The sequence below is a fragment of the Diceros bicornis genome, chromosome 34 (genome assembly GCF_020826845.1).
Source record: "Diceros bicornis minor isolate mBicDic1 chromosome 34, mDicBic1.mat.cur, whole genome shotgun sequence".
NCBI classification, from domain to species: domain Eukaryota; kingdom Metazoa; phylum Chordata; class Mammalia; order Perissodactyla; family Rhinocerotidae; genus Diceros; species Diceros bicornis.
In genome coordinates this window covers 22674637-22697320 of record NC_080773.1, presented here as the reverse complement: position 1 = coordinate 22697320, position 22684 = coordinate 22674637, and the positions used below count along the sequence as shown (strand labels likewise).

General features: G+C 58.2%; 1 protein-coding gene across 7 annotated transcripts; it reads left to right on the top strand.

Moving 5' to 3' along the window:
* Window positions 1-12772: 12772 nt before the first annotated feature.
* Window positions 12773-21315, top strand: BBC3 (BCL2 binding component 3). Of its 7 annotated transcripts, XR_009216718.1 has the most exons (5): window positions 13049-13201; window positions 17013-17301; window positions 18697-18884; window positions 19871-20026; window positions 20218-20282. XR_009216718.1 is itself a non-coding variant. In XM_058529693.1 (4 exons), exons 2-4 carry the CDS (start codon window positions 17028-17030, stop codon window positions 20332-20334), a joined length of 579 nt encoding a protein of 192 aa, XP_058385676.1. In that variant the 5' UTR covers window positions 12773-12814; window positions 17013-17027; the 3' UTR covers window positions 20335-21315. The 7 variants fall into 7 exon arrangements, 6 of the variants coding, with proteins under 6 accessions (XP_058385676.1, XP_058385677.1, XP_058385678.1 ...); XM_058529693.1 differs by lacking the exons at window positions 13049-13201; window positions 19871-20026 and adding an exon at window positions 12773-12814 and having other exon boundaries at window positions 20218-21315; XM_058529694.1 differs by lacking the exons at window positions 13049-13201; window positions 19871-20026 and adding an exon at window positions 12819-12858 and having other exon boundaries at window positions 20218-21315.
* The last annotated feature ends 1369 nt before the right edge of the window (window positions 21316-22684 follow it).

Genomic DNA, 22684 nt, shown 5'->3' with positions numbered 1-22684 from the left:
TTTAATTTGCATCACGTCCTACAAGGCAAGTGCCTGTTTATACCCATTTTACAGAGAGGGAAAACGGGCTCGGGGTGGGGGGGGGGTCCCAGCTGCTAAGGGGCTGCCGTAACAAATTACCATGAGCTGTGTGACTTAATACAGCCGAAATTTATTCTCTCGCGGTTCTGGAGCCCAGAAGTCTGAAATCAAGGTGTGGGCAGGGTTGGTTCCTTTCGGAAGCTCTGAGGGAGAATCTGTTCCAGGCCTCTCTCCTCACTCCTGGCGGCTGCCGGCCACTCTTGGCAATCCTTGACTTGGAGACGCCCCCCTCCAGTCTCCAAGTCCCTCAAGTCTCCTCTGTCCTCATAGGGCCTTCGTCTCTGTGTCTGCTCCTTTTCTGTCTCGTACAGGGACACCTGTCGTTGGGTTTGGGCCCACCCTAATCCAGGATGATCTCATTTGAGATCCTTACTTTAACCACATGTGCAAAGGCCCTTATCCAAATCAGGTCACATCCGAGGTTCCGGGTGGACGTGTCTTGGGGGCCACAATTCAGACCACTACGGTGGCAGGGCCAGGATTTGAACCCAGTCCTCAGGGCTTGCCAGCCTCGCGTGGCCCAGTTCTCCATAGGGTCCTTCAGACAGAAGGAGGCCACCCAGGGTGCCCTGTGCAGGCCTGACCTGATGGCGCCAGGCCGTGTGTGATGCCCAGCCCTCTGCTGACCCTTCCGGCCACGTCTTTCCCTCTCTCGGATCCTCACACTCTGTTCTCACCCAGTGGTTCTCAACAAGGGCAATTTTGTCCCCCAGGGCACATTTGCAACGTCTGTAGACATTTTTGTGTGTGTGTGTGAGGAAGATTGGTCCTGAGCTAACATCTATGCCAATCTTTCTCTATTTTGTATATGGGACGCCGCCACAGCATGGCTTGATGAGCGGTGCATCCGTCCACACCCGGGATCCGAACCTGCGAACCCTGGGCTACTGAAGCAGAGTACGTGAACTTAACCACTACGCCACCAGGCCGGCCCCTGGAGACGTTTTGATTGTCATAACTGGGGAGAGAGTCCTACTGGCATCTAGTGGGTCGAGGCCAGGGATCTGCTGAACATCCTACAATGCACAGAACAGCTCTCACAACAAAGACTTATCCAGCCCTGAATGTCAATAGAGCTGAGGTCAGGAAACCCTGCTCCAGCCACACGGAACAATATTCTCGGTTCCTTGAAAACAGTGCACTCTCCCTCATGTCTGGGCCTTGGCAGAGGCTGTTCCTCCTGCCAAGGGAACACCCTTCCAGCCTCTTCCTCTAGTTAAGTCCTCCTCATCCTCCAGGGCCTCAGCTCAGATGTCACCTCCAGGAAGCCCTCCTTGACCCCAGGCTAGATCAGGTGTCCCCTCAATGTCGTCCAGTTCCCCTGGATTCCCACATCCCAGCCCTGCCCATTCAGGGTCCTCACTGTCTGGGAATGGGTCTTTGTCCCCCACTGAACTCTGAGCCCTGTGGGGGCAGGGCTGGGGTTGTCTGTCACAGCTGTGTCCCCAGCACTGTCCACCACAGGGCCAGGCACACATAGGTCTCAACACATATTGAACAACTAAAGCAACCCAGTCCTCCTGGAGCCTTCAGTCTCCCCAACCTGTTGGACCAGCAGGTCTCAACGCATTGCATCCCAAATGCCCTTTATGACAGAAATTATTTTCATAACACCCCTTTTCCTATCCCGAAATGAGATGCATAGATCATACGTCCTACCTACATCCGTTGTTTTTAAAAATCAGTATAGGGGGCTGGCCCAGTGGCGCAAGCGGTTAAGTGCGCGCGCTCCGCTGCAGGGGCCTGGGGTTCGCCGGTTCGGATCCCGGGCGCACACTGACGCACCACTTGTCAGGCCATGCTGTGGCGGCATCCCATATAAAGTGGAGGAAGATGGGCATGGATGTTAGCCCAGGGCCAATCTTCCTTAGCAAAAAAAAAAAAAGAGGAGGATTGGCAGATGTTAGCTCAGGGCTGATCTTCCTCACACACAAAAAAAACAAAAATAAAAATAAAAAATAAGGGCCGGCCCGGTGGCTTGGCGGTTAAGTGCGCTCACTCCGCTGCTGGTGGCCCGGGTTCAGATCCCGGGCGCACACCAACACACTGCTTCTCGGGCCATGCTGAGGCCGCATCCCACATACAGCAACTAGAAGGATGTGCAGCTATGACATACAAGTATCTACTGGGGCTTTGGGGGAAAAATAAATAAATAAAATTTTTTTTAAAAACTGGACACACTCTAAAAAAAATAATAATAAAAATTTAAAAAAAAATTAAAAGTAAAAATCAGTATAATAACCTAACTGTTACGGAAAGGAGAAATTAAAGGAAAGTAATTTATATGAAAGCAACACGTGTAAAAATGCATTAATTACAATTACACTGGAAAACATAAAGAAAGAGTCAAATGTCTTCACCTACTTCTAACTAATGTGTCTGAGTATAAGAGAATCCGAACACTCGCCAGTGGAATATTGTCAACATCCTTTAGTTAGATTTTGAGATTTTGAGAAAGAGTTAAGAGTATGTGTGTGTGTGTGTGCGTGCGCGCATGTGTGTGTAGGTAGATAGATTATGGATGCATAGATGGATTGATAGATGATAGATCGATGGGTAAATAGGTGGGTGGATGGATGGATGGATGGGTGGATAGATAGATGGGTGGATGGATGGATGGGTGGATCGATAGATAAGTGGATGGATAGACAGGTGGACAGATGGATAGATAGATGGATTGATAGATGATGGTTAGATGGATAGACAGACAGATACATAGATACGCTCGGCTTGAATGCAGCAGCTGGCACAGCCGACTGACACAGGGCACTGTGGGGAGACACTTCGATGATGTGACTTTGATACCAGAAGTGGGGCTGTGGTGGTGACATGATTATTAGAAATGGTGCCTAACCCTTGGTTGATTTCTGAACAAAATATAGTACAATTTCCCTTGAAAGAGGTAGTCTCGTCCCTGGAAGATTCCAGCTATGTTAAAACCATCCAAATAATGCTCTGTGTTTCCCAGCCACAGAATGGCTCAAATTCAAGGGCTTGACAGTATCAAGTGCTGACGAGGATGTGGAGCGGCCGGAGCTCTGCTGCACTGCTGGGGGGGATGTAAGATGCTTCAGCCGCTGTGGAGGACCATTCGGCAAGTTCTGCACACGTACCCTGTGAGCCAGCAAATCCACGCGCAGGGATTTACCCAACAGAACTGCAGGCACGTGTTCCCCCAAAGACGTGTCACGTCGGAGAATGTTCGTAGCAGCTTTTACATCATAGCCCCTCTTATGGACTGATTTGTGTCTGCTCCAAAACTCGTGTGTTGAAGTCCTAACCCCCAGGACCTCAGAATGTGACCTCATTTAGACATAGGCCCTTTACAGAGGTAATTAAGGTAAAACGAGGTCATGAGGGTGGGCCCTGATCTGGTGTGACTGGTGTGCTTATAAGAGGAAATCAGGACACAGACACGCACAGAGGGAAGACCCTCTGAGGACACGGAGAAGACAGCCGTCTGCAAGCCAAGGAGAGAGGCCTCAGGAGAAACCAACCCGGCCGACACCTTGGTCTCAGACTTCCAGCCTCCAGAACTGTGGGAAAATGAATCTCTGTTGTTTAAGCCACCCAGTCTGTGCTACTTTCTTATGGCAGCCCCAAGCAAACGAATACAACCCCAAACTGGAAACAACTCGAATGCCCATCAGCAGTGGAATGGAGGTGGGGCACTGTAGAAATTCCGTACAAAGAATGCTGCACAAAACTGAAAATGAACAGTCTCTCCCTATGCACAGAACCAAGGATGAATCTCACAAACGTGATGCTGGGTGACGAGCCAGACGGACACCAAGGAGCACAGACTGCATGGTTCCATTTATACGAAGTTCTAGAACAGACAAAACTCACATCTGCCGTTAGAATTCAGGATAATGATGATCAGGACTATGTCTGTCCCCTCGTCCTGCCTTATTTTCTTGGTGGTCCGGGATAATGATTATCCAGGGGGATATGACTAGAAGGGGGCATGAGGGAAGGCCCTGGGGAGGCGTGTAATATTCTCTTTCTTCCCTCCAGGGGGCTGGTTACAGGGAGTTTTACACTTGGGATTCGTAGGGTTTACAAAAATATGTAAGTTACGCTCAGTTTCAACAACGTTTTAGAGAATTTTGAAAATAAAATTTGAAAGTTCAAAAAATAATCGTAAGAAAGACTGCGTTGATATGTGGAGTGGAGTTCAGTTCTAGCGTTAGTCCATCGTGATCAGGCTGCGTGAAGATCTGATGGGAAATCTCGGTGGCCATGCCGGCTGACTTTCGCGGTGCGAGTTCCCCACTCGCCACCAGGGGGCGCTGTGGCGCACTCCCTGCCGCTCTAGAGGCCCGACAAGCATTCATTCAACAAATAGTCCTTGAACCGTGAAAACCTACTTTGTGCCCGGCCTGGTTCTAGTTTTCCGATCTATGAAATGGGGATGAGAATGTACAGCTGTGCTGGAGGCTTGTTCCTGCCGCCAGGGAGCTCACTTTCTCCAAGAGGAGACAGACAATAAATAGCCAAACAAATGAATATGTAATAGGAGTGCTCTGGAGCCAAATAAGGCAGGGTGAGCATGCCAAACGTACTCTCATCACCTCCATTTTACGAAGCACGACTCCAAAGCCCAGAGACGTTGTGAGCTGCCCAAGGTTGCATGTCCAGCTGGGATTTGAACCCAGGGGGATCGTTCTGACTCCCGGAGCCCACTATACCACGTCTATAATAAACTGTTATAATTATCAGTAGTATCGTGCAGAGGCAAGAAACGTAACCATTCTGTGCCTCAGTTTCTCCATGTGTAAATTGGGGGCAATGACAGCATGTCGTTAGGATTAAGATAATATAATTAAGGTGCTGAGAACAGTGCCAGACACACTACATGTGTTTGCTATTATTGCTGTTTGCCATCAAATCCACAAATAGCCAATAGTCATACAGACTCTGCTTTCAAAGAAATAAATCTAAATAAATCCAGAATCCTATACATCTCCCACTTCCACCTCCTGCGTCTCGGGATGGTCAGAAGGGTTTAACGAGGTCAGGCACACAGTAGGTGCACAGAATGAGAGAGCTATTATTATTATTTATTATTATTATTATTAGTCTCTCCACTTCCTCATCCTTCCAGCTGCTCAGGCCAAAATCTGGAGCTCCCTAAAGCCCTCTCTTTCCCTCACATCCTCACCCAATCCCATCAGCTCCACCTTCAATCTGGCCCCGCAGCCTTCTCTCTGGTCCGGTGGCCACCTCCCCAGCCTGAGTTACCACCGTCGCCGCCTCATTGGGCTCCCTGCTCTCTGCCCACAGCCTGTTTCCCACTTGGCCACCAGAGGGCGCTCCTTAGAACTAAGTCTGTTCAGAACCCTCTCGGGGCTCCCATCTCACTCAGTGAAATCTCAAGTCCTCACCGCGATCTAACCCCCTCTGGGACCTGACCTCCCACCCCCTCTCCCCCACCTCCCTCCCTTCTAGCCCTTCCAGCCGCACAGTAGCTCCCCACTCTCCGGGACACGCCCACTCTGGCCTCAGGACCTTTGCACCTGCCCTTCCCTCTGCCTGAGGCTCTCTTTGCTCCCTCACCTCCTTTCGGCATTTACGCAACTATCACTTTCTCAGGAAGACCTTCCCTGGTCACCCTAGTGAATAAGACCACCGCCAACACTCTCCAGCCCCCTTCCTTGCTTCCTTTTTCTACTTGGAGACCCGCTTCCTATTGTGGCTCACGTTCTCCATTGTCTGTCTCCCCCAGACCAGGGTATCAGGCCCATGAGGGCAGAGGTTTGGGGCTGTTTGGTTCACAGCTGTATCCCCAGTGCCTGCAACAGCGCCTGGCCCAGAGGAGGCCTCGGTACATCTTGGCTGAATGAATGAATGAGTGAATGAATGAATGAATAAATGACCACAGACATCTCTGGGGATCCAAGCATCCGCTTCTCTCCCCATGTAAGCTCCTCTCCAGCTATGTGACCTCAGACGGCGACCTCAACCTCTGCCCTCAGTTTCCCCGCTGTAAACGGGGTTTAAAATAGTCTCCGTCTCCGGGGTGGTTGCGAGGACTAAACGGGCTCCTATTCGCAGCCCTCGGGAGCTGGTGACATCGCGAGCAGCAAACGTGGGCTTTTCGCGCGGCGCCTGCGCTCCCGCCTTCCGCCGCTCGGGGGCAGCAGGCGCCCGGCGGATTCGCGCGCGCAGCCCGCGCGGGATGAGGATCGGGGGCAGCTCCGGCAAAGGAAGCTGATGAAATCCAAGCCAACTCGCAGTGAGCTCATCCCGCCCGGGCGCCTCCGGAAGCCGCGGGGCCGCCCGGCCTCCGCCCGGCCCGAGCGCTACAGCTCCGGTGCCGAACCAGGGCGGGAAGTCCTTCCTGAAGTCTGCCCTGCGCGCGGCCTGCTGCCTGAAGCCCAGGCCTGCGGGGAGGGGCGAGGATGCAGTAGCGAATGGTCCCCGGGCTGTCTCTGCAGAAGGGACAGTGAATTCTGAGCGGGGCCGTGGGGGGGGAGAGAGAGGGGGGGTGGGGGGGAGGGAGGGAGGGAGAGACAGAGACGAGAGGTGGGAGAGACAAAGATGGGGAGACTGAGGCAGAGGAGGGGGAGACGGAGAAGGAGAGACAGCCCGGAAAAGTCAGCTGGAGGGAGAGAGAGGGAGACAGGAAGAGGGAGATGGGGGAGACAGAGATAGAGAGAGACAGTGGGAAAGAGACGGAGAGACACCTAGCGAGTGGCAGGGATGGGGAAGCAGAGCGGAGGGGGACGGGGCGGCAGGGGGGCGAGGGGGGGCGCCGCGGGGCGAGGCGGGCGCCCCCCAGCCCCCAGCCCCCGGCGGCGGCCGAGCCCCGAGTTACCAAGTTACCGCAGGCTTCGGGCGCTTCTCACTGGCGCGGCCGCAGCCAATCAGCGCGCAGCGCCGCTGTTCTCGGGCAGGAGGCCTGGAGACGCGCTTCCCCCGGCACCCGGCCCCGCGCGCAGACACGCGGCCGCGGGCCCCACGCGCGCACCGCCCGGGGCGCGCGGCCTCGCCCGCACGCGCACACCGTCCCTGACCCGCACACGCCGCCCCGGCACACGCGGGGACGCGGCATCACACAGACACACCACATCCCAGGACGCACGCCCTGCCCCGACCCACAGCCGCAACGACACACGGCATTACCCTGACACACAACCACACGGACACCCAGCAGCGCACGGGCGCGTGCGATCTCCACGACTTAGTCCCCGGAACACACAATATCAGTGACACACGCGATCACAGTGACACCCTCATAATCGCACAGCCAGTTGGTCCTGACATACACACTATCACAGTGACACACAATCACAATGACACACTCGATCACAGTGACACACAACATTGCACAGACACACAATCCTATTAACATATAGACAGTGCCATAGTGTGCATGCGTGTTGCTGTTATTGTGTGTGTCTGGACAATGCTGTGTATAATGGGATTGTGTGTGTAACTGTCATTGTATCTGAAATGTTGTGTGTCTGTGAGACTGTGTTACTGAGAGTATGTGTATCTGTGCAATGCTGTGTGTCATTGTGCTTATGTGTGTAATTGTAAATTTGTATCACTGTGGTTGTTTGTCAGGGTGATGTGTGTCACACACAGCATTACCCTGATATATACAACCACACTAACACAACAGTACAGTGACACAGCACGTTCACAAACCTTTCTGCTAACACACATCATTCCAACACATATACAATCCTTATGTCACACAAACACAATCACATGGACACACACCATCTCACCCATGCACACCAGCACATTGCACAAAACAGCACACCAACACAAACAACACATGCATACACCGTCACACTCACACACACCACACCACCACCTTCATATGCCACCCCCCCACACACACGGCACACTGACCCTGCAGACCAACAGAGCACTCTCCACCACACACACACAGTCACACACACACACAAAATCACACACCCCATCCCTGCCCTTGCCCCAATAAGATGTATGCGATGTGGGATGCTGGGGGTGGGGGATGCTGAGTGAGCTTGTGTGTGTGTGTGTGTGTGTGTGTGTGTGTGTGTGTGTATGCTTATGCCTCCCCCTCCTGGCCCTTTCCCGGGGGCGGGGCCGCGAAGCCGCCGCTGTTACCGGGTAAACTTCCCCGCCCCCCCCCAGCGCGGCCATTAGTCAACCCCCCCCAGGATGATGTCATCCTCTCATTCCGGAGGCTGAGTAATCCTCGACTCCGCCCCGCCCCGCCCCCCCAGGTACCGGGGTAGGGGCGGGCCGCACCTGGGCGCACCAGAGTCTGGAGCTGGGGGCTCGGCTGCCTGGGTCTCCCTGGGGTGGGGACTGAGGGATCTGCGCCTCTCTGGAGTGGCCTGGGGCTCACAGCAGGGTCCCCGGGGGCTCCCAGTCCTGGATCCCTGGTGGCCAACTAAAGGTGCTGGGAGACTGGGTCTTCCAGATCTGGGGTCCAGGGCCCCGGGACAGGGCAGGGACCACTGTACCACTGGCCACTTTGCCAGGTGTCTGGAAGGGAGTCTGAGAAACTTGGGGCATAGACTCCGGGATCCTTGGCACTGTGAGGCCTGGGACCCTGGTGGGGGGCAGGGGGTTGGGTGCTGGGGAGTAGGGGGAGTGGCTTTGGGGTCAAACGCCTGGGTCCTGGGAGATCAACAAGCCGGACCCTGGGGAAAAAGACTCAGAGGGGAGGGGAGCTGGCAGGTGGGCAACCTGGATCATGTGGATGAATTGGACACCTGAGGGTCTGGTGACTGTTGGGGGGGCGTTCCAGAATCATATGGTGCTTTGGAGCATCTCAGGGCCTGGGGACCCAAAGGCCTGAGTCCCCATTTCCTGTGGGGGTAGGATGCTCTGTACTAACTTTCACAGGGTCTGACTTGCCTGCGTCCCCTTCTGGGAGCACCCTCAGCCCTTGTTTCCTGGGGCTGGGAAACTAGCATCACCTGGGGGAAGGGGGCTCATATCCTTGTTGTCACTGGACAGGGCATGCCTGGGTCCTTTGGGGAGGGGCTGGGGCACCCCTATTTTTATGGGATCAGGATGCCTGGGTCCTTTCCTGGGGGGGATCCTCAGCCCCTGTTTTCAAGAGCCACGATGCCTGAATCCTGTTTGGGGGTGACAACCAGCCCTTGTCTTCATGGGGTCCGGACGCCCAGGTCTCCTTCTGGGTCCCTGTTTTCACCAGGCCAACTCCAGCGTGCCTTCCCGGGGGGAGGGACGGGATGCGCAGCCCCGGTTTCCAGCCCATCCCAAGTGCCCATCCTCGCCCGAGACTGCGGGGCGGAGCGGAGGGGCGGACGGCGGCCAGCCCCGGACCTCACCCCAGCCGGCCGCCGGCTTGCAGGCCGTGCGCCCGGCAGCTCCCCGGGGCCCGGCTCCCCGCCCCCCGCGCCGAGGGCTCCCCCAGATCCGGGCGGGCGTGCGCGGCGGCGGCCAATGAGCGCGCTCGCCGTCTCCGGGAGCCGGGCCGGCTCTGCCCGCCTGGCATTGGGCACGCGGTGGGCAGTGGCGGGCGGGGCCTGGGGGTCCTCGCGCCTGGTTGGGCCAGGCTTGTTGCTGGGTAACGGGGCGGCGAGTTTCCCCTGGCAACGGCGGCGGGTACCGCTCACTGGCTGGCCGGGAAGGAGGGGGGGCGCGGGCGCAGGCAGGCCCCGCAGACCCCAGCAACAGCGCGCGGCCCCCGCCCCGCCGGGGAGCGGTAACCTTCACACGCGCCGGCCGCTCGGACCCTGCGGACGCCCGCGCCCCCGCCCCCGCCCAGCCCCCACCCGGCTCCGGTCCAGCCTCCGGGCCTGGAGGGCCGGCCGCACCGAGGGGACCCAGGAGGCCCCTCCCCACCGCGGAAAGCCAGGACTCAGGCCCTGCAGTGAAAAGTCAACTCCCTCTCCCCGTCCGAGAAATCTACTTCTGCAGAATGGCAGACAAGATATTGGCGAAGCTTGTGGGTCTGCAGTCAACCAGCTGGGACGTTCATTTCCTCTAACCAGCGCTTCGCAAGGATGCTACTACCGCCGGCCACTAAGTCCGTGACAAATACGAACTCACTTAATTCACAACAGTTTGGGTCCTATGGTGCCCCGTTGAACAGATGGGGAAACTGAGGCACACAGAGGGGCAGCTACTTGCTCAAGGTCATCCTTGGACCCCAGGTAGGCTGGCTCCAGAGTCTGGGAGCTTTATCGTTTCCCTGTGCTGAATGTCCCTTTGAGAGGAATTAATATTCAAATTGAGAAGCAAAGCGCACGAGTAGCTGGCCCGCAGGCCACCAGTTTGAGACCCCTGCCCCAACTTGAGAGTCTTAGCTTGAAGTCCTTGTTTGGACTCTCGGAGAGTCAATGAAGGCCCAAGCTGGTAGCAGGAATGATGGGTAACATGTATGAAGCACCCACTAGGCCACAGTGCTTTGTTTTTATTGACTTATGAGATAGGGACCTGTGCTGTCCCAACTCACAGATGAGGAAACTGAGGCACGGAGACATGATCACTTGCCCAGGGTCACACAGCCAGTAAGTGGCAGAGCTGGGGATTCTAACTCGGGTCATCCAGACCAGAGTCCATGCTCTTTGGTGAGCTCCAATGGTGCCCCGTTGAACAGATGGGGAAACTGAGGCACACAGAGGGGACCATGCAGGCGTTGGAGACAAGGGCCACAGCTGTGGGGACCCTGACTGATGTCTGTTAGCCAGTGGTTCTGAGCTAGAGGTGATTTTGCCTCCCCCAGAGGATACCGGCAATGTTTGGAGACATTTTTGATTGTCACAAAGGGAGGGGCATCTAGTGGATAGAGGTCAGGGATACTGTTAAGCATCCTACAAGGCACAGGACAGTCCCCACAATAAGGAATTATCTGACCCAAATGTCAACAGAGAGGAGGCTGGAACCCCTGGTCTACACCAGTCTCTCCCCATCTGGTCTCTCCCTCGTCTCTTTCTGACTCCCTCCACTCCTCTGATCTGAGTCTTCCCGTCTCTCTCTGTCTGTATCTCGTTTAGCTCTGTTTCTCACCCTCTCTCAGAGATGTCCGTGACCCCTCAAAGCTTCAGAGCCCTTGTCCCCTCTCCAGGGGAGCAGGGACCAGAGGCAGGGCTGGAGGGAGGCCCAGGATGCTCCTCCAGGATCTTAGAGGAGGGAGTCCCTTGGTTCCCTGGGGAGACCTGCTGGGGTGGGGGTGGAGGGGAATGGAGTCTGGAAGATGGAGGTTGGGCCTTCTCCCTCCTTGTGCTCCTGGGTAGGGGGCCTCAAAAAGGCAGCCCTAGAGCCAGCCACAAACTTTCTTTTTCTTTGCCCACACAGTTTTTTATTTTGATATGTATGCCTCTAGAAGGAACACACTTTCTCCAGTTAGCCACAGTCCCCACCACTCTCTGCTGTATTACACTGGACTCCTTTCTCTCATTTATCTAATGATGGCTCTTCAGTTTGAGACCCCTGGTCTGGGGCAATAGAATGCCAGAATTTGGAACAGGATCTGAACTAGATCATGGGAAGGATCTTGCCTGGTGACAATGCTTACGGCCTGGTAGACTTGGTACTCTCCGCCTTTCTCCCACCCCTACCCACCAAGCCAGATTCCTACCGTCCATCACACTCATTTTCTTCTCAGAACATTTCAGCACATCTGGCCTCGTGGGGTCCAGTCCTAGATTGGGCAGCTTGAAGGCACCGATCAGTGAGTAAGGGGTCCAGGCTGGACCATGAGCCAGACCAGGGCTGGGCCTGCCTCTCTCCCAACTTCATGACTGCCCGGCACAGAGCAGACACCAACAATAATTAGTTATACTAGCGACAATAACTAACATTTATTAGGCGCTTACAACCTGTCAGACATGGCACTCAAGGACTTCCATGCATGATCTCATTTAATCAATGTCTAAACTGGCGTTTCTCGAATGCCTTTAAACTCCATACAGTCAGAAATACACTTTCTCTGTGACCTGATATGCCCTCACTATATATAAACACAATTTTCACAAAACGATACTTTCCTTTGACTTCATGATTTTTTTTTTAATAATTTTACTTTTTCCCCCAAAGCCCCAGTAGATAGTTGTGTGTCATAGCTGCACATCCTTCTAGTTGCTGTATGTGGGACACGGCCCCAGCATGGCCGGAGAAGCGGTGCGTCGGTGCGCGCCCGGGATCCGAACCCGGGCCGCCAGCAGCGGAGCGCGTGCACCTAACCGCTAAGCCACGGGGCCGGCCCCATGATTTTTTTTAAATGATAGTCTCTGTATTTAAATCATTAAATACAAAATGATTTTGTATTTTTTTTAAAAGTCTGGCCAGGAGCCACTGAAGTTGCAGATAGAAGGGACTGACTGTAAAGGGACACAGAGGAGGTATTAAGGGTGACAGAAATGTTCTGAATCTCGATTGTGCTGGTGTGCCATAAGGTACATTTGTCACAGCTCGCCAAACTATCCACCTACAAAGAGTGCATTTTATTGTGTATAAATATATCTCAATAAACTTGAATAAAAAACAATAAGACCCACGAAAGCCATTTCACAATGCCTGCTTTGATCATGACCCACAGTCTGAAAAACACTGGAAGGCAGAAAGGAGGGAAAGGGGAATGAATGAATGAAGGCAGGAAGGAAGGAAGGAGGGACGGGAAGGAGGGAGGGAGGCTGAATTAGTTTCCAGTGTTGAGAGTAGAGAGGTTGCACGTGAGATCTGCATTTCCTGCTTCTCTTGGGAAACGGAAGGATCCAGCCCCCAAGGAGAGAGAACCTGGACCTTTGCTCAGGTTGGGCAGCCCTTCTCTGCCAGCCCAGCGCTGGGCACTCAGAGGTGACTCACCCTCTGGTGACATGGTTTGATTTGAGGTGTGACACAAAGAAAATGGAAAGTGCTGGGGAGACAGAGCCCCAGGGCCCTGGGGGAGGGAACGACACGGGTCACCGTGTCAGAGTGGGGGAGGGAGTGACAATGGGAAACCGAGAAAGGAAAGGGAACCGAAAGCCAGCTAGGGGGTGCAAGTCAGCCCAGGGGCTGCCCGGGCATGTCCGTGCCAGGCGCCCGGGGCTTCCTTCTCACCCTGGGTACCCCCGCCAGACTCGTGGCGAGTGTGGCCAGGTGTGCATGCTCCAGAGTGTGTCTCGTCAGTGGGCCAGTTAGCAGGAACCTGTCACAGGTGTGACTTTGTGACTGTGTATTGAGGGTCAGTTTCTTCTATGTCTGACTTGGTCTGTGTCTGTGAGGGTCAGTTTTCCTGTGCCAGCTGTGAGCTGGCGTGGGTGTGTTTGTGTGTCCCCGTGGGAGTATTATCTAGATCAAGTTGTGTGTCCAGGTGTCCCTGTGACAGGTGTGTGTGGGTGTGTGTGTGTGTGTCTGGCTGTGCCTAACAGAAAGTTTGTATTTTCTGAGATACTGTCAGCCTGTGTCTGTGTGGGTCCATCACTTGTGTGTGTCGTGAGTGCCCGCTCGGTGGCAATGTTTGTGAACACGATCAGTTTGTGGGTCCGGGTGTGCTTGTCAGTGTGGGTGCTGGAGCCTCCGTGTGCGTCCCTGTCATCGTGTCAGTGACCCTGTCAGCGAGTCCTCTGTGGATCTGTGCCTGTGTGAGCCTGTGCTTCCACGCCCCCGTCCAGGGCGCGCAGCCGCGCGGCGGCGGCCGTGTGTCTGTTCGTCCTGTCCCCGTGGCCCCATCGGCACGTGACTTTGTGTACCCTGGAGCGCCGCGGGACAGTGTGGGCACACGGCTCCGGGCGTGCGTGTCTGCGGGGCCCAGTCAGTGTGTCAGTGTGTCAGCGCGCGGTCCGGCTGTCCCGCCGTCTGCGCGCCCCCTCCGGGCCCGCCCCGCCCCCGGCTGCAGGGAAACCCCCGCGCGGAGGTAGGGGGCGCGGCGCGCGCCTGCAAGTCCCGACTTGTCCGCGGCGGGCGGGGCCGTGGCGTCACGCGGGGGCGGGGCGTGGGAGCCGCCGGGCGGGGGCGGGGCGGGGCGGGGCGGCCGCCGAGCGGGCCCGGGCTCCGCCGGGCGGCCTGAGACGCCGCGCGAGCCACATGCGAGCGGGCGCCTGGCGGCGGCGGCAGCGAAACCAGCGGCAGCGGCCACGACGCGGACGCGCCTGCGGCCCGGGCGGCAGCGGCAGCGACAGCGACAGCGACAGCAGTAGCCACTGCAGTTAGAGCAGCAGCAGCAGCAGTCGCCGCCACAGAGAGCGGCTCTCGGCGGGCGCGCCCTCCCGAAGGAAGCCGCCCGCCCCCCATCACCGCCCCCTCCGGCGTGTTCATGCCCCCGGGGTGAGTGCGCGCACTCCGACGCCCCGCCGGCCGCGAGTGGCCAGGCCGGGTGGGCTCCCTGGAGGAGGCGGCGGGAGTGCACTCGGAGAGCAGTGCTGGCGTGCTGCATCCCCGCACCGTGCCTCCGTCTCCCCGCGCCCTCCACCCCTACGAGGGACCCCGGGCTGGGGTCGCAGGGGGGGAGGCACCGAGGGTCCGGGCGCGCAGGTGCCTCAGCGGTCTGGCGGGTTTGTTTACAAACAATGGGGTGCGGGCTCGGCAGCGCCCCCTGGCGGCCAGTGCGGCCCCGGGGAAGTGAGGCGACCCCGACTGCCCCGGCCCCCGCAGTCCGGGAGGGGCGGGCGGGGGGACGGCGTGGAGGGGCGGCCACACCCCGGGCGCGCGCCCGCTGGGGGCGGTGACGGGGCGGCTCGCGGGCCGTGGAGTCTGCGGCTCCTGCGGGCGGGGGCTGCGCCCCAGCAACAGCCGGTTATTGGCCCCGCGCTCGCCTGGCGGGCGGGGCGGGCGCACGTGGCGGCGGCGGGCTGGGGGGGCTGTGACAGCGGCGGGGGGCGTCTGGGCCCGCCGTGGGAGCGCGCGTGTGCGGGGTTGTGGATCTGCAGGTGTCTCGCCTGGGTGTGTGCGTGCCTCTGGCTCCGAGTTTGCGCTGGGGTCTGCGGGGAGTGGTGGTGTCCGTGCGGGAGAGTGTGGGGGCTGTGGCCCGTCGGGGTGTGTGCGTGAGTCCCCGTGTGTGTTTGTGTGGCATTATGGCTGTGTATGCCGTGCCCGCGGGGTGGGTGCTCTGTTTACGTGTGTGTACCTGTGTGTGTGTGTGTGTGTTCTCTGAGAGTTGTCTGTGTGTGCTGCTTGGGGGTGATTCTGTGGCTCTGTGTTGCCTGCATGTGCTGGTGTGTTGCCTGAGTGGAGCTGTTTTGGTGTTTCTGTGTGTGTGTGTCTTGCCCGATGTGCTGTGTTTGTGTGCTCGTGTGTCTTGCCTGTGTGTACTGTCTGTGTATATCCCCGGGGTATGTGTCTCTGCTAAGCGTTGGTGACGGTGTGCCTGCTGAATGCCGATGCCTGTTTTCTCTCCAGGTGTCTGTGTGAGTTCTGTGTGGGGTGTGTGTGTGTGCGCGGGAGGGTTGTCTCCGTCTGTGTTGGGCTTGTGTGTCTGGCATCGCGTCTGAGGATTGAGGACCGTGGCTCTGCAGGGTCTGTGCAGTACGGTCGGTGGGTGTTGCTGGCAGCCTCTTGATGGGGCTGTGTCTGAGCCCCTGTGTGTGTGTGTGTGTGTGTGTGTGTCTCAGGTCTGAGGGTCTTGTCTCTGTGAAGGGCTGGCTCCTGTGTCATGTGGCTGCGTGTGTGTAGTGTTTATGTCAGTCACGTGAGACCAGTGTTTTTGGTGGGTGCCTTAGGTGTGCGTGCTGCCAGGGCTGTGTGGGATTAGAGTTGGCTGTGCCGTGTGTGTGTGTGTGTGTGTCCGTCCGGGGCTGACAGTTGGTGGTGTTTTGAGGTTGGGGGAGGGGGGGAGGTTGACGCCTGCTGCTCTGCCGTTGCGTCCATGTGTGGTTGCCGGGGTGTGTGGTGATGTATCTGGGTCTGGTGACATGTGTCTGTGTCTGCCTGATTTAGCTGTGTCCTGGGGTCTGAGAGTTGGTGACAAGTGGGTGTGTGTTGATTGTGTTGGTCTGTGGATGTCCGTGGATGCCTGTTTTGTGTTGATCTGTGTGTCCCGAGGTATGTAGGTCTTATCTTTCGGGTGTGTATGTGCGTGGGAGGGGCATGTGTGTTTGAGAAGTGCCTAGTTAGTGTGTTTCTGTCTGTGCTGGTGGTGGCTGCATGGTGTGTGTGTGTGTCCCTGGGCATATCAACAGTAGGTCGGTGTGTGAGATTCTGACAGATTGTATATGTGTGTGTATGGGGGTGGAGAGATGGGTTGTGTCAGCCAGTATGCATTGTGGGTATAGCTCTTCTGATGGTCTGAGTGTGTGTGTGTGTGTGTGTCCACGTTTTGGTCAGTGTTTGTGTGTGTGTCCGTCCTGTGTACTGTAGTAGCTATGTCTGAGACAGGGACCATCTCGGTGTTTCTGTGCAAATGGGAGATGAGGTGGGAAGTCAGGCTGGCCAGTCCTGCGTGGGTTCCTGTGTGTGTTGTGTACCCTCACACACACCCCAACAGTCTTCTCCGTTTGGGTCCTGTGTGAGTCCCTGTGTGTGTTGTGGAAGCATCACAGCGCCTGGCTGCCCTGTGTGTGCCCATCACTGTGTTCTGGAAGTCAAACCCACCACCCCTGCCCTGTGTGAGTCCCAGGGTGGGTGAGTTTGTGTTGTGGGGCTGTCAACCCTCGTACACACACACACTTGACAGACCCCTCCATCTGGGTCCCATGTGAGCCCTTGTACTTGCTGTGACAGCCGTCCTGTGCCTCCTTGTCCCTGGTGTGTGCCTATCGCCATGTGCAGGGGAGGCTGTCCCTGCCAGCCTGCCCTGGGTCAGCCCCTAGGTGGGTGTGTGTCTTGTGGGGCCATCACACACACCTACGGCCCCGCCATCTGGGCCCTGTGTGTGTCGCGGGCGCCATCCTTGGGCTTCCCTGCCCCCCCCCTCACCGTGTGCTCATCACCGTGTGCAGGAGTGGGGCGCCCTGACCCCGGGTAGGGTGCGTGCGCTCTGGGGCGCCGGTGCCCTGCACTTGCCGCTGACGCCCCTCTCCCCTGTCCTGCAGGCCCCAGGGAGCGCCATGGCCCGCGCACGCCAGGAGGGCAGCTCCCCGGAGCCGGTAGAGGGCCTGGCCCGCGACGGCCCGCGCCCCTTCCCCCTCGGCCGCCTGGTGCCCTCGGCCGTGTCCTGCGGCCTCTGCGAGCCCGGCCTGCCCGCCGCCCCCGCCGCCCCCGCCCTCCTGCCCGCCGCCTACCTCTGCGCCCCCACCGCCCCGCCCGCCGTCACCGCCGCCCTGGGGGGCCCCCGCTGGCCTGGGGGGCCCCGCAGCCGGCCCCGAGGCCCGCGCCCCGACGGTAAGTGCCCGGCCCGCACCCGCGGTGATGGGAGCCAGCGCAGAGCCACCGAGGATCTGGGGAAGTGGGGGGCGGCGGCGAGCCGGCCGGGCCCCGGGGAGGGTGTGGCCAGTGTGGTCTTTGTGTTGCAAGAAGCAGGAAGACGGAGTGGGAGGCTGGGGGCGGGGGGAGGCCGAGTGGGAAGTCCCTCCTGGAATCTGACTGCAGTCCCCGAGCTGCAGCCCACGGCCTTTTCCGGGCCTGGGGCAACAGCTGTTTCCCAGCCCCCCTCTCCTAGTCTGGGTCCCCTGAGGATTGTAGTTGGAGAGAGTGTGGGCAGAGCGGGGGGACTGTCACCTTAGGACTTCGGGGAGGGGTCGAGGGTGGCCTTGCCTCTATCTGCATCTCTTTGGCCGGGGCCGTCCTCTCCGCAGTCCGGGAGGAGGAAGGAGAGGGGGAGGGGCCGTTCTGCTGGGAAAGTGGGGAGGGGTGAGTCTGGGGAGGGAAGGGTTAAAGGTCCCCTTGCCTGATGGGCTGTTAACCCTGTGGTGCCCGGCTGGCCCCATCCCAGCCGGCACTCGCGGTGGCAGGGAAAGATGGACCTGGTTTCCCTCTCCACCCCCGCCCCCACTCCGCCCCTGGAGCCCGAGGAGGTAAGGAGAGAGAAACTTCCCTGGCTCAGTTCCCTGGCGGCGGGGGTGAAAAGGGACCCGACTGCAAGACCAGAGTCACAGGTGTGGAAACTGAGGCCCTGATTTGGGGCCTTAGGGATGCCTCCTGCCAGGACCTGGGGTGACAGGAGGGAGGAAAAGACGTCAGAGGAGCTCAGAAGGGGGTGGGGCAGGAAGGCATCTCCCGCATCCCAGCCCCCCAGGCCCGTGCTCAGAGGCAGCCACCGTCTGGCCTTCTGGTCTCCAGGCCCCTGCCACATCCGGGGGTGTGGCTTCACTGTGGTTGGACACGAGAGGGCAGGAGACCTGAGGCTTGTGACTCTGGGTGTAGTCAGTCACTGTATCCCTGTGTGACCTTGGGCCACTTCTTACGGTGGACCTCAGTTTCCCCATCTGTTAAATGGAGCAGGCAAAACTTGGCCCCGTTTTGGAATAGAGGTACTTAGGTCGGATAACAGAAAGGACCTCCAGACTAATGCGGGTAGTGGGGTGGTAGCTGGCTAGACAGGTGACCCCAGAAAGGCCTCCCCAGGACCTCTTCTTGCTTTCTGGCGCCTGAGGAGTAGGAGCTGAGAAATCTGGCTTTAAGAGGGGAAAACAGAATCGCTAGAAATGAGGCGGGGAGCAGAAAAGAAATTGGGCTGCAGGAAAAGGGAAAAGCAGGCCCTGAATGACTGGTCCCTCGAGGACACCTCCGGGCCTAGAGGGGTGGCGGGTGCTGACCACGCCCCTCGGCTTTTCCCAGGTCCTCCCTCACTGTTGCCTGCGGAGCAGCACCTGGAGTCGCCGGTGCCCAGCGCCCCGGGGGCCCTGGAGGGCGGCCCCACCCAAGCAGCCCCGGGAGTCCGGGGGGAGGAGGAGCAGTGGGCCCGAGAGATCGGGGCCCAGCTGCGGCGGATGGCGGACGACCTGAACGCGCTGTACGAGCGGCGGGTGAGTGCTGGGGGAGGGGTAGACGGCAGGTGGGACTTCCCGCCGGGGAGGGGGCTGCGGGCGGCCCCGCCAGATGTGCGGCAGCTGCTGCCCTGCGCGGCGGGGTCGCGCCGGGGACAGGAGGACGGGCTGGGCGGCGCGCCCGCGGAGCCGCCGAAGGGCCCGCCGCGCGCTGGCGCGGCCCGGGCGACGGCCGGGATCGGGGCGGCCTGGAGCGCCGCGGCGCCGGGGCCTGCGGCCGCGGGCACTGAGGGCGGCGCTCAGCGCAGCGGCTCATATATCCCGGGCTATTTATAGCCGGTGAGTCAGCAGCGGCGGCGCGGCCGCACCCGCCCCGCCCACCCGCCCGCGCGGCCCGCAGCGCGCCGCCCGGCTCCCCCGGCCGGCGGGGCGGGGCGGGGACGGGCCCGGGAGCCCCGCCCCTCCCCGCGGAGGCCCCGCCCCGCCCCCGCAGCCCGGCCTCTCGTTAGAACAAAATGTGGGAAGCCTACAGCCGACAACAGAGGCTAACCGGCATCAGGGCGCGCGCCCCCAGCTCTGTCCGGTCTGAACGTGACACCCGCATTGCTTGCTTATTCAGAGGAAAACAAAACCCGGATGTCGTGAAGCCCCTTGCTCCCCTCCCCGACCCCCTTTCCCTCCTTGCAAAGCAAACCTCTCACGTCGGCTTGGCCCATCCTCTGCTGGTGCTGATCCTTTTACTACGTATTTATCAGGACACACACAATGCTTAGGATTGGGGGGCGTTTGGGGTTTAATATACATGATATAGTGTGTTCCTCTCCAAACTTGCCCCCCCAATATTATGCTTAGGATTCATTCCTATGAGCACAGGAGCCTTAGTTCATTCGTTTTTACTGCTGTGTAGCAGCCTACTGGATCTACATGTAGTATCCTGGCTCATTTTCTCGCTGATGGATATTTAGGACTTTTTAAAAGTTTGAAATTTTAATTATTGGTTTTTTTTTTTTTTCTTTTGCTTCCAGAACAGTGCCCCTCTCCGGGTCACTTGTGTGTCTCCAGAGGAGATACCCGATGGTCTGCCTGTCCTCGGCCTTACTAGATGATTGCTAGCTTGGGTTAGGTTGGCATTAGTTAAAAAGCTTGCTAAGGCCACACTGCTGCAGGGTGTCACTCTCGAGGTGAGACATTGGCTCAGGGGGGCCGAGGAACTGGGATTTGGACCCGATTAACAGTAAGAGTACCTGCCTCTGAGGCTGCAGCTCACTCTTAGGACCTTAGCTCGCTCCTCACTGCCCTTCAACCTGAGCACCCACGCTCACCCACCCTGTCCCAAGCCCACTCTGACCTCCTCCTCTCTCTCTTTCCCCAGAGAGAAGAAGAGCAGCAGCGACACCGCCCCTCGCCCTGGAGGGTCCTGTACAATCTCATCATGGGACTCCTGCCCTTACCCAGGGGTCCCGGAGCCCCAGAGATGGAGCCCAATTAGGTGCCTGCACCCGCCCGGGGGGACGTCGGGGACTTGGGGGGCAGGACCCTCCCGCCTCCTGACGCCCTGGCCAGCGCGGGGGACTTTTTCTGCACCATGTAGCATATTGGACTACCAGCCCTGCCTGTCCCACGGGCGGGCCAGGGCAGCCACTCCAGACCCAGCCCCGGCCTAGCCTGGGTGCACTGACGGAGATGTGGACTCCTGGGTCCCTGGCTGAGAAGCCAGGGGAGAGAGGGCTGACGGACTCAGCGTCTGAAGGCGGCGGTGACCGAGGTGGTGGGGACTGAGCCGCCCGCCTCTGCCGCCCACCACCATCTCAGGAAAGGCTGCTGGTGCTGGCTGCCCGTTCCAGCTGCAGGGGTGACACTGGGGGAATCTCCCTCCCAGTGCTCCTTCACTTTGGGCCTGGCCTCAGGCCCCTGGTGCTTCCCCCCCTCCTCCTGGGGAGGGGGCCCGTGAAGAGCAAATGAGCCAAACGTGACCACTAGCCTCCTGGAGCCAGAGAATGGGGTGCGTCTGAGGGCTGCCCCAGCCCAGCGCCCAGCCATCTTCCCTGAGCCAGCCGGCGGGTGGTGGGCATGCCTACCCCACCTTCATCTGGGGGTGGCCAGGAGGGGCCCAGACTGTGAATCCTGTGCTCTGCCCGTGACCACCCCCCGCCCCCATCAATCCCATTGCATAGGTTTAGAGAGAGCACGTGTGACCACTGGCATTCATTTGGGGGGTGGGATATTTTGGCGGAAACCGCCCCAGCCTTAGTCCCCAGGGCGAAGCGCTGGGGGGAAGACGGGGAGTCAGGGAGGGGGGAGTCTCAGAGGAGGGAGGAGTCTGGGAGCGGGGAGGGACGGCCCAGCCTGTAAGATACTGTATATGCGCTGCTGTAGATACCGGAATGAATTTTCTGTACATGTTTGGTTAATTTTTTTTGTACATGATTTTTGTATGTTTCCTTTTCAATAAAATCAGATTGGAACAGTGGCTGCTGTCTCTCTCCTTCCCCGCTGCATGGTCTGTGAGAGCCTCTGTGACCCCTGTCCAGGAGCGGGTGGGAGGCGGTGCCTGGGGCACACCTGGGTGTCCGTAGCTCTATCTAGAGGGAGGCTAAGGAGCAGGACGCCACCTATGCACCCAGCCTTCGTGCCTCCCTGCTCCTGTCCCGTTGCAAGCAGAGCCCCGTGAGAACAGGGTGGTTTAGTGCTTTATCCCCACTGGATAAAGTATGTCATGGGGGCTGGACATTTACTGAACGATGTGAACGACCTAGAACTTAGAAGCACCACTGAGGAACGTGTCAGTAAGGCCTAGCACACCGCATGGCATAAAAGCCTGCGTGGAATTAATCTAAGGGAGCTCCTACTGATCTCTTTCTGAACACAGGGCCGAGGGCCAGCTGCCCTCCTTGTGCCCTCTCCCCCACGTGACCGGCACAGACACAGGTTCAGGCCCCAGCTCTCCCCCTCCTGCCTGTCCTCACTGGTAAAGGGAAAGTTCAGGGGAAATGGCCCTTCTCCTAAAGGGCCAGGGCAAGGTAAGCGGGCACCATCACCCTGGAGAGGAATTTGGCAAAACCTTGACAAGCTGAGGACATGCATACCTATGCCAGCAATGCTTTCCTGGGCGTGTTCCTGAGAAGTGGATGTGCGCAGTGTCCGTGTGTTGGCAATGCACAAAACCAGCCATCTAAGTGACCAATAGCAGTCGGTAAATCAAGTCAGCTCTAGTCATACAACAGAATAACAGACAGCAGCTAACTGGAATGAACTAGAACTGTATCAAAATGAATAAACAAACAATGGTGAGCGAAAAAAGCAAGTGGCAAAATGATGGCGGGCACCTGCCCGCCATCATTGTACCATTCTCTGTATTTCCTTCAGGCTTAAACACGTGTGCATGGGGCCCAGGGCCCACGGGGGCGCTCACACTGGCTGTCTGGCAGCACAGCTCTGCCTCATCCTCACTGCTGTCCGGCAACTGCCCTGGCCAGAGGATGCGCCCTGCTCCTGCCACCAAGTGCCTCCCCTTTCCAGTACCAGTTCATGGACTCGGTCACATGGCTGGATGAGGTTTATTGATTTATTGTTTTCCGTTTGTCCTGTTTCCTCTCTCCAGCCTTCTCCTGGATTACTTGAACGCATTTTAGAATTCTTTTAGATTCATCTTTCGTGTCCCAGCATGTTTTTAGTACTGCCCTAGGCCTCACACACACAGCCTCACCTCTTCACCCTCTATGTAGTTAGAAGTGTATCGCTTCACTTACACCATAGGAACTCGGCCACTGCGCAGGCCCAGACCCTCTCCGCTCCTCCTCCCTTTCTGCCACAGTTGTCATACGGATCACATCCACACA